Source organism: Podarcis bocagei, assembly GCF_964188305.1.
Source record: "Podarcis bocagei genome assembly, chromosome: 13".
Taxonomy (NCBI): domain Eukaryota; kingdom Metazoa; phylum Chordata; class Lepidosauria; order Squamata; family Lacertidae; genus Podarcis; species Podarcis bocagei.
In genome coordinates, this window is record NC_138138.1 from 32802657 (window position 1) to 32814754 (window position 12098).

General features: G+C 42.8%; 1 protein-coding gene across 1 annotated transcript; it reads left to right on the top strand.

Annotated features, from left to right (window-relative positions):
- Positions 1–1721: 1721 nt before the first annotated feature.
- LOC308571787 (vomeronasal type-2 receptor 26-like) lies at positions 1722–10756 on the top strand (the record flags this gene model as incomplete). The annotated part of the gene is made up of 6 exons (XM_081167413.1): positions 1722–1741; positions 2827–3118; positions 4843–5613; positions 7793–8020; positions 8578–8704; positions 9852–10756. 6 exons carry the CDS (start codon positions 1722–1724, stop codon positions 10754–10756), a joined length of 2343 nt encoding a protein of 780 aa, XP_081023539.1.
- Positions 10757–12098: the final 1342 nt, after the last annotated feature.

Consider the following 12098-nt stretch of genomic DNA (forward strand, 5'->3'; position numbering starts at 1 on the left):
CAGATTATAATGCTATTTCACTTCAGTTCTTTCTCAGTTGTTTCACAGCTGTTGCTGCTTAATACTTTGGTTCTTAAACAAGGTGGTGCTTCCCCTCAGTTACACACCCCTTTGACAACCCTGCTCCTGAGGTACTCCAAGGGATCACCACACCCCTCTTAAGTAGTTTGGGGAGTCTTCTCTTTTCGTAGCAGAATCTCCCCCCTCCTGACTGGAATGAGACCAAAGTAGACTGTATCTTTCCAGTTTCTACTTCTGCTGCCACTGCCTCAGCCTCAGTCTCCCAGTTAACTCCTGGCTTAATACTCTCACAGGACACCACACACTGTCCTTCACTCTAAGCTCAGAGTCTCCTTTCTCTAGCTTTTGATCTATTTCTCAGAGTGGATGTTTCTACTCAGAACCAACTCTCTCTCTCTCCTCTCACTCCCTATCTCCCAACCTATCTCCCAACCAAAAAGACCTGCCTCTCAAAATCCTCTCCTTTTCAACCCTCTCTTCTGGAACCTTGGCCAATCAGAAGCTGCTGTTGGTTAACCATTTGTTGGCAGAGAAAAAAGAAAAAGAAAGCACTCAGTGAACCAACCTGCCCAGCAAAAACAAACTTTTCCGTCACAACTTGTCTAAAAAAAATATTCAGACACCAAAAGGAATACAATGAAGTTGCCTGCCACAGGGAATTCCAAAGTCTTGCCACACTCAAAGACCATGTTCATACACATGCAGAATAGGTATTATGTGGTACCTGTAACAGTAACAGTTTGACCAATCAAAGTGCTTGAATGGGCATATATATCTCATAGGTAAACTGGTCTCAAATTGTTAAGGGCTTTATATACTAATCATAATATCTTGAACTTGGTGTGGTAGCAAATTGGCAAGCGGTGCAGATCTATGAGCACAGAAATTGTATGCTGAGAAGACCTAACTGCAGTCAGCAATCGTGCTGCAGCATTCTGCAGTTACTTCAACCCCTTGATCAAGTGGAAAGGAAGAGTTCCACAGAGTTTATTGAGTAATCTAGTCTTGAAATAACAAAAGCATGAACTAGTGCGGCCAGGCTTTCCAGGTCCATGAATGACTGTAGTTGTCAAATCAATTGCAGTTGGTATAAAGCACTTCTAGTCACTGAGGCCACCTGAGCTTGCAATGACAGAGCTGGATCCAGAACCTGACTCTCAGGCAAGTGGGGTTAGGAATTCTGCCTAAGTAGTCTGACAACTGTATGCAGATGATCCTAAAATGAGTAGAGTTGTGCCTATAAAAACATTTAAAGACACACACACACCAGAATATTCATTAGTTGAGGGGATCAGTGCAGTCAAGGCTGCTTGTCAGCACTCATTTTTCAGCTCCTGTAAAGGTCTGTTTTCAGCAGAGGTGGAGCTAGCTGCTCTGGCTCCTGGAGCGGCACGCATGCTATGCACCCGGAGACGGGGCTTGCCACCTGTGGGGTGGGGCTAGGCACCCACGGGGGGTGGGGCGAGCATCTCAGGGGGTGCCGCCTGCAGAGAGCATCTCAGGGGAGGTGGTGGCGGCGATGTCACCTCACCTCAAGGATGACACCCGGGGTGGCTGGCACCTACCGCACCCCCTTCTCCATCAGTGGTGTTCAGCAGACCCTTTCAAGTTGCCAGATGGCATTGCTATGATGTCAGGAAAGTAGCAGAAATTCAGCTACCCTTAGGAACACAGAAAAGGTTGTGCTTGTTTTGGCCAACATGTTTTCCTTCTCCAGCAAGTATGTTAGACAGAATGTCACCAAGAGCCTAGTTCCTTGGGGGAGGCTAATTACAGTTTTTGCCATTCTCAATTGCATACATTGTGATTGTCATTAATGCCTCTGATATGTGCCATATTTTTCTCCTTTTGACTAAGCCACCTCCTGGTTTCCAGAATCTGAATCCTAACAAAACACCAACAAAGGCCAAGCTATGTTTTTAAAAACCTTGCTTGTTGTTCAGAACTGGAGCTAAGGACGTAAGCTCCAGCATACTCCAGTTCCATATAGTTTTCTGGTATATGTATGTAGATAGAGGATACAGGCTCCAAATATTGCATCAGCAGAGGCTGCTGCTTTTCAAGACAGACTGCTATACATACCTGTTGTTATGAAAGAAGGTGGAAAATCTGGCATCTGCACTGAGAGGGGAATGACCATAATTGGGACAGTGTTATTGGAGATGTTTCTAATGCTGTTGCAGATACCTCACAGTGAGTTCCAGGAGCATGCTGCAAGATGCATTGTTCATGACCCCATCTATACGCCTCATAAGTATTATAAGTCAGGCGATCTAATAATTGGTGGGGCTGCCTCTCTGATGCTACTGTTTTTGGATTCATTTTCCTTCACTGAATACCCTCCTTCTGCTGATACTAGCATTCCCATGTAAGGATCTTTTGTTTTTCTGTATTATGACAAAGGTTGTCAGCTGCATCCTTAATGGAATCAGTAGCACACATGTGAATGTTTATCAATAAACACTGGAGGGGCTTATCGGTATTCAGGTGCTATTAATCGTTTTTAAAAAATCCATGCAACTATACATGATTTGTTCAATCTCACATATAGTTTGATCATTCTTTTAAATCATTTGAAATCCTCTAATCCCACAATGCCAGATACATTGCCTCAGGATCACGGTGTAATAATATATACATACTATCACTTTCTACATGTTTCAGCTTTGTGTGGTTCTGCAAGTTTGCTATGCTCTCAGCAGTCTATCAACTAATTTACATGCTATTGATGAAGCAGGACAGCTACTAAACAACTTTATTTTTGTTACATTTCCTGGTGACTTATTATCTAACTTTCCCCCCCAGTGTTGTGACAAAGAATTACCAGCATGTCCTGGCCTTGATATTTGCTGTAAATGAGATTAATGGAAATCCCAAGATTTTACCTAATGCTTCCTTTGGATTCCACATCCATGAGAGCTACTTCAGCCAGAAGTGGAGCTACCACATTGCAATGGAGTTTTTCTCCACACAGTACAGATTTGTCCCTAATTATAACTGTGATGTCAAGAACAACCTCATAGGAGTCATAGGAGGACTGGGTTCTGAAACCTCTTACTATTTGGCTGCCATCTTGGACATCTATAAGTTTCCACAGGTATAACATACTCTTGAAACATTGAGTTCTCAAAACTATTTGTCTTTCTTGAGGAGGCAGGATCTAACTCCTCTTGGAAGGAGACATTAATCACCTTTCTGGCCCAGCCAGCTCCAGCTGTTCACTCCTTGCTAGCTTTTATCAGTTAAGAGGTTTGTGCTTTTAAATGTTCTTGGTGTGTATGAATGAACTTTATTACGGTCACAGACCAGGATAAAAACAACAACATATAAATAAAATAGCAGTTAGGATTTTTTTTAACTGATAAATGTTGGAGCAAATAAGGACAAAGAAACAAGCATAGGATAAAACATCTGAATAAAATACAAGATTAAACACGGATAATGGATGGATAAAAACTGATAATTAAAACAGATGAGAACTAAAAACAAATAAAAACATGCAGTTAAAACAACTGTAAGAGTGTAAGAACTAAAAGACTCACAGTTAAAACAACTATAAGAGGCTGCAGAGTAGAAGCCTCTGAAATAAAGGACACTCACAGCATTAGATACTGATGTGTAAATATGGTTAAAACAGACAATTAAAGCAATGTACAACAATAAATTTAGAAACAATGTGCAAACATTGTGGTGTGTATTTTATTCTTCCTTCTGTAAATTATTTTATATTTCTTTTGAGCAGTATAAAATATTGTGAATTTTAATTAAATATTCATGTCTCTCTATCTGCTACTTCAGTGTTTCCCAACCGGTGTTCCGCGGCACACTAGTGTGCCGCGAGACGTTGCCTGGTGTGCCGTGGGAGGGAGGCGGGCGAGGCGGGCGACGAGAGGTGGGGCGGCGGCGGCGAGGAGAGGCCGCCCAGCGCGGGGCTCTCGCCGTCTGCCTGCCTGGCTGCCTGCGTGGCGCTGACGTCACGGGGCTGTAACGTGCCCCACATAGGCACACGCGGGGCGGCGAGCGAGCGAGCTCCCACATCCCATCGCCGCTCCCTTCGGCCGGCCTACTGGGCTGTCGCAGGCGGAAGGCCTGCGCATGCGCGAGGTTTTCACGCCTTCGGGATTCCCTTCACGCCTTCCTCCTTCCGGGTCCTTGAGAGCGCGGGAAGCGGCAGCGCGAGACCGGCGTTGAGCCTGGTAGGTATTGCGCTTGCCAAGGCAGTCATTTCGGAAATGAAAACTTGCAAAGCAAGCAACCAGTTCAATCTGAAGTACGTGTATGCTTAATATCCTGTATCTGAAACCTGTTCTGCCCCCTCCCCCACACTTGGTGCCATTTTCATCTACACATGCAGCAGAGTAAGTTGACCCAGAATAGTACCAATTCAGATGGCAGATGGGAGAATGACAGTGCTGAATGCTTTCCCATGTAGAACAGTCCCTGCAAATAAAAACCTAGCATATTTGGAAGAGGGATGCTAGCCTAACCATTACCTTCTATGCTGTTACTATTTTTTTATTTTTTTTTACATAAGTAAAAAGTGACCTTTCCCCATCTGGCATGGTGGTGTGCCTCGAGATTTTTTTCATGAAACAAGTGTGCCTTTGCCCAAAAAAGGTTGGGAAACACTGTGCTACTTAAGGTGCAGAGGAGAATTTTATATTGGGTGAAGTTTCCGAGTACTCTTCACAAGCAACTCACATCATTTTAAACAAAATGTTCAGTATCTATAAATACACACATGCACACACACCACCAACCCAGCCCTACAGGTTTCCAAATCAATTTCTAAAACAACTTCCTGAATCCCCCCCCCTTTAGTTCACCTACGGTGATTTTGTCCCCATGCTGAAGGACCAGTCTCATTCACTGCCCTTGTATCGGATGGCTCCAAATGAAATCCACCAGTACAAGGGAATTGTCCAGCTACTTCTGCATTTCCAATGGATTTGGGTGGGTCTAATGACCATGAAGGAGGAAACTGGAGAAACATTTTTGAGCAATCTACTACCAGTACTTTCTCAGAACAGAATCTGTGCTGCCTTCACTGAGAAAATTCCCACAAAAGCCTTTTTTGGTGACTTCTTAAATTTGCAAGAAAAGTGGAACAAAATATTTGCAGATGTTACAAAAAGTAAAGCCAACACTATTGTTGTCTATGGAGAAACTTTGACCATGATAACATTGAGAGGACTGCTGCATGAAGGAGAATCTGAGTATGGGAAATCATTTGGTAAAGTGTGGATTATGGTAGCCCAGATGGACCTTGTAGCCATATCCATGCACAAGGACTGGGATATAGAAGACTTCCATGGTGCCTTAGCCTTCACAACCCACTCACAGGAGGTTCCAGGATTCCAAAATTTTCTTCAAAAGCTAAACCCTCATTTGATGAAGGGAGATGGCTTCATCCGACCATTCTGGGGGCAAGCATTTGGCTGTTCATTTCCAAATTCCCATTTTAATGGAGATGATGTGGACACTTGTACTGGAGAAGAGAGGCTGCAGAATCTTCCTGGGCCTTTTTTTGAAATGAGCATGACTGGCCACAGCTACAGTATCTACAATGCTGTACAGGCTCTGGCAAATTCGGTACATGCCATGTACTTATCCATTTTCAAATCTAAAGTTACGGTGGAAAGAAGGAAGCTACAGCTTAAAAACATGCAGGCATGGAAGGTAGTAGTTTTCACAGCATTCTGTCTTCACCATGAGAGCACAAGATCTTAATGCAGCCTTCACCCATCTGATGTCTTCTAGTCGTGTATACCATGACTCCCATCACTTTGAGTCTGGAAGGCTGATGGTGAGAAATTATGGGAATTGTATTCTAAAACAATTGGAGGTCATCAGCTGGTGAAGCCTGTGTGTGTCAAGATCATGTGCTCTGAAGGCCTTTCACAAAGATATTGAATTTAATTGTATAATTTGACATTTGGACATTTATGACCCTTTCCTGAATATTGCAATACAACATTTTTCGGTTTTACAGTTTTCTCTGTGGAAATGAAAGAGATATCTATAACATTTCCATAAATTGTTTACTCTGAAATTTACAAGGTAGCTCTTCGTCACAGAAATATTAGTGTGTTCAGAGCACCTGATTGCAAATATAACTACAAGTACCATCCTGTATTAATTGGCCTTTATAAGGATGGATATAATAATATTTGTATATAATGAGTAGCAGCTGTTAGTACCTGGACCTGGTATGGCCAAGGAGGTCATGAAGATGGAGTCAGTAAGGTCAAATGAGTGGGAACAAATAGGTCACATGGGCAAGGCCAAGTTGTTCTGTTTTTGTCACATCCTCCACTGCAAAGTTGTGGACATCAAAGCTTTGCTGTTATATAAGTACTTAGTGCCAACTAAACTGCAAAGTGTCTAATTTTGTTTTAGAAGGGATCCCTACTGTCACATTTTCTAGTGTGGATTGATGTCACAAAAACCATAAATTACTCAGAAGTCAGCATCACTAAATTTCATGGAGATGTTAACCAGATAGGACTGGCTCCTGTGAACTGTTTAGTGTCAAGGCTGTCATACAAAACTGTTAACAAGTTCCCTCCAAAACTTTCAGCCCTATGGAAAAAAGACACCCCCCCCCAACTTATTCACTTCTACAGCTTCTTTCCAGAATGTAGAGGGATATGAAATGGACTAGGGTATAGGAGTCTAAAATCGGCACTTTGGGTGATCTTTGACTATTCATGGACACCGTATGTCTCAGGGTTATGAAAATCAAATGTGGAAGAGGAGAATCATGGATGTCATTAAAGGAAACCAAACTCAGTTGTATTACTTGACTCAACACGAATAGCTGGTCATGGGAAGGTAGCAACATAAACAAGCCAATTCTATTGGGTCTGGTGGCTACCCTAGGCTGCATTTCTAATCATGCCTACTCTGAAATAGTAAAGGTAAAGGGACCCCTGACCATTAGGTCCAGTCGTGACTGACTCTGGAGTTGCGGTGCTCATCTCGCTTTATTGGCCGAGGGAGCCAGCATACAGCTTCCGGGTCATGTGGCCAGCATGACTACACTGCTTCTGACGAACCAGAGCAGCGCACGGAAACGCCGTTTACCTTCCCACCGGAGCAGTACCTATTTATCTACTTGCATTTTGACGTGCTTTCGAACTGCTAGGTTGGCAGGAGCAGGGACCGAGCAACGGGAGCTCACCCCGTCGCGGGGATTTGAACCGCTCACCTTCTGATCAGCAAATCCTAGGCTCTGTGGTTTAACCCACAGGTCCTATTAAATTCAGTGGGGCTTACAGATGGATAAGTGGGTTAATTTATTAACTGCAGTAAAATCACCTCCTGAAGCAGGCATTCTCTGGCTGTTTCCCAAACCAAAATGAAGCAAAACTATAATTTAAAAGCAGAACACAATTAATATGCAATTTAAAACATAATTAAAGGCTAACTTCAAGTTAATACTTTCCTAAGAATACAGACACTGCAAGTATATATAATAAGTTAAACACTTTGAAAGCAGTTTAAGAAGGGACAATATGAAAATAGCTTCAGGTATTATTTTTGCATAAGGGCAGGAAGTGAAGATGCTGTAGGGAGGAAAATCTGAGAAAGGAGAAGGGTTGGGCAGGGCATGTGTGGTTCACAGCATGCTTTAACATGGGGTGTATTTGACCCTATCAACAAATATTCCTCCACAAATCTAAGTAAACGGGATGGGATGCAAGTTTAGAGGAAATTTATTGGATACTAATACAATTCTAACACTGATTTATTTTTCCATTCCACCTAGCTGCATCATATTCTGAGGAGCATCTCGTTTAATAACAGTGCAGCAGAAACGGTGCACTTGAATGAGAATGGAGAATTGACAATGGGGTTTGATATTACAAATCTGATTACTTTCCCCAATAAGTCATTTGTTAGAATGAAAGTTGGAAGAATGAATCCTTGGGCTCCTCATCGTAAACATTTGAGCATTGATGAAGACACCATTGTGTGGCCTAGAAGTTTTAACCAGGTGGGACAACACTATAGCCATTAGCTGTCATAAAATAAAAGGAGGGAGGAAGAGGAGAAACAATTGTTTGTAGCATCCTTAATAGGATGTTTCTATAGTCTTTATCCCAGTTTTGTATTATTATTATTATACAGTGGTACCTCAGGTTAAGAACTTAATTCATTCTGGAGGTCCGTTCTTAACCTGAAACTGTTCTTAACCTGAGGTACCACTTTAGCTAATGGGTCCTTCGGCTGCTGCTGTGCTGCCGCTGTGCAATTTCTGTTCTCATCCTGAAGCAAAGTTCTTAACCCAAGGTACTATTTCTGGGTTAGCGGAGTCTGCAACCTGAAGCGTCTGTAACCTGAGGTACCACTGTATGTTAATGAAACTGAGAATGCTACCAACACAGAACGTATAGAGACCGACTGACCATCCCAACTGACACTGCTCAACACCTCATGAGCACCTGCACTAATATGACAGAATCCAAGGATTAATCTATGAGGATAGTGATGTTATCATGCTATTTGATAAATATATATTCTCATTGTGAATTATTCACATTTCCTGAATAGGTGATGCCCCTTTCACTCTGTAATGACAACTGTCAACCTGGTTACCAGAAGAAGAAAAAGGAGGGGGAGCCATTTTGCTGCTATGATTGTATTCAGTGTCCAGAAGGGAAGATTTCTCATGAAAAAGGTAGAATATGCAGCACCTAATCTAGCATTCTGCACCACTGTGTCAAGAGTATGGCAATGATGGCACAAGGGGCTTCTTAGTTAAAGCACCGTGTAGTTGGTGATAGTAGTCATTGCTGCCTCCGCTTCCTCCTGGCACCACAACTGGCCCTCCTTCCACTCACAGCAGGAGGAAGTGGAGAAGGGGTTGGCCATTGGAGCCATGCCATGCTTGGTTCCGTATTTCACCTCCACACTTATTGGACTTTGGGGGGAGCCCAGCCTGGGGCCAAAAAGGGCACAGTCCCCAGGAACTGATACCCCTTCCATCTACAGTGGGGAAATCTCAAGTAAAGCACCCATGACAGACGGCCATCCAGCCTCTGCCTAAAAACTTCCGAGGAAGGAGAGTCCATCATCTTCTGAGGGAGTCTGTTCCACTATCAAAAAGCTCTTACCACCAGAAAGTTCTTCCTGATGTTGAGTCAGAAAATCCTTTCTTGTAACTTGAAACTCTGTGGTTTGTGTCCCACCCTACAGAGCAGGAGAAAACAAGCTTGCCACATCTTCCATGTGACAGCCCTTTAGATATTTGAAGAAGGCTGTCGTATCTGCTCTCAGTCTCCCCTTCTCCAGGCTAAACAAACCCAACTTCCTCAACCATTCCTCATAAGGCTTGGTTTGCAGCCCATTGGTCACCTTTGTTGCCCTCATCTGCACACATCCCAGCTTGTCAATATGTTTCTTAAATTGTGGTGCCCAGAACTGGACACAGCACTCCACATCTGACCAAGGCAAGATAGAGTGGTACTATTACTTCCATTGAATCATGTGGCAGAGATATCTCATCCTGGAAGCTAGTGCAAATGTTTCAATCTCTCTCTGTTACCTGTTAAATTCAACCTAGCTGGAACATTAGTAAGTAGTAAGGGAAAGCTTGCCTTAGAATACAATTGTTGCCAAGTGATATGTTAGTAGTTTTATTCACTTATCTTGAAAGTTGTACATCAACATACACACACTTTTGTCTTCTTAAAGGGAAGACTACAGCATGATTTAATTTTTTAAAGGGGGGTGCTATTCCTAAACCTGATTATTTGTAGAAATAGAAGGAATAGCTTCAACTGCAAAAAGCAACTTCTGGAAAAGTTTTTCATCTTTTTTTTCAGATGCAGATTCTTGTACAATGTGCCCAAAAGATCATTATCCAAACAAAGAAAAAAATCAGTGCATTCCAAAGCTGATAACCTTCTTGTCTTATAAGGACCCTTTGGGGATGAGTTTAGCTATTTTTGCACTTTTCTTTTCCTTGATCACTGCTCTAGTGCTAGGAGCCTTTATAATGCACCACGACACTCCTATTGTCAAAGCCAACAACCGGAGCCTCACCTATGCTCTCCTAATGTCCCTCCTGCTTTGCTTCCCTTGTGCTTTGCTGTTTATTGGCCGTCCTGTGAAGGTGATGTGTCTCTTCCGTCAAGTTGCATTTGCCATGGTCTTCTCGGTGGCTGTCTCTTCTGTGCTAGCAAAAACCATTACGGTGGTTCTGGCTTTCATGGCCACCAAGCCAGGAAGTAGCATGAGGAAATGGGTAGGGAAAAAGGTGGCCAACTCCATTGTTCTTCTCTGCTCTCTTGTTCAAGGAATTATTTGTACCGTATGGCTGGCAATTAATCCTCCATTTCCAGATATTGACATGAATTCAGTGACTGAAGAAATTGTACTTGAATGTAATGAGGGGTCTGTGACTATGTTCTACTGTGTCCTGGGTTACATGGGCTTCCTGGCTATTGTGAGCTTCTCTGTAGCTTTCCAGGCTAGAAAGTTACCTGACAGTTTCAACGAAGCCAAACTAATCACTTTTAGCATGCTTGTGTTTTGCAGTGTTTGGTTATCCTTTTTTCCCACCTATCTGAGCACCAAAGGGAAATACATGGTTGCTGTGGAGATCTTCTCCATCTTATCCTCCAGTGCTGGATTGCTGGGCTGCATCTTCTTCCCTAAATGTTACATTATTGTGCTGAGGCCTGAACTGAACAAAAGAGATCACTTAATAAAGAGAAATGTTCGCTGATGCTTGTCGACATCCTGCAATCCTTAGAGTGGACCAAAGTTGCAGAGTCGCCTTCCAACACAACTTCCACTCTCAGGGTTTTATATATTTGCAGTAGGAGATGACGAATGCACCTGCTTTGTAAATTAGCTGCATAGATTATTCTAGTTCCAAAGGGTTCCAGAACTGTTTCTGGAACAATTTGACAACCTCTGTTTTCCCCCTTCTTCTGCTCTGGAATGCAAGGCTTGCAAATATGTGCACACAGGAGAGAGCAGGCTACAGAGGATTCACAGAGACCATTGTGCCAGCACAGCCCTCCCCACCTGAGCCATTCATCAAGGGGTGGCCATTAATCGAGGGGACCCGCTACATGGCCAGTGGGGAAGGCTGGGCTGGCTCTGTGAACTCTCTGTGCCCTGCCTGCACAGGGGAGGACGGGGATCGCTGCATGGGGGCTCCTGGTTTGCAGCCCTTCAAAATTGTGTGTCTGCTCTCTGGCTCCCTGCCTCCCCTCCACAATGCCCCTGCCCAGGAGTTCTTATTATATTTTTTCCTTTTTTAAATGGAGATCCTACTTCATTCTAACATCTCAAATTGTAATCCTTCTTTGCAATATTGTTTGCCTTTGTAATTAAAGTGTAAACAAGCATCCGTAAAAAGATTATTGCATCCAGCTAAGAGGACAATCCTATGACAAGATCTTCCAGGATGCACAGCTAAATCCTGACTCAGTCCACAGTCAGCCCTCCAACATAGGCTCAGAAGGTGTAACTTGGTCATCCTGGCTCAGCTGAGGCTGGGAACATATTGGAGGCTTCGCTGCATAAAATACTATGGGAAAAGAGCATACTGAGAACAAATCAAATCAAAATGAATCTTTAAGAACAATATTTGCATTATTCTTTCTTAGAACATTTGAAGAAATAAATAAAATGGAATGGAATCACAACTATGAAAAATCAACAAACTCATACAAATACATAGTTCTGGAAATTAGATGTAGGAATATCCCTGTTTTAATTGGTCTGTTTGGGTTCAAATCAAGGATATTTGTTTATCACAAATGTTTAGCACAGTTACAGACAATACTTTGTAAAAGATAAAACCCTTATTTAGCATATTTCTTTATTATCAAAATTTCTATAAGTGAGGGTATCAGGGTTGCTCAACATTAAAATACACAATGGAATAGATTGTAGGCATCCTCAAATCATTTTGGGGTACATTTGCAAACTCGAGAAATGTTGTAGGCACCCCACACAAATTGCAACCAAGCACACTCTGTATCCTCTTTTATTGCCCACAAATTTCCCCAAGCCTAATTTCAATGGGGAGCAGGGGAACAGAGAAGCAAACTGCA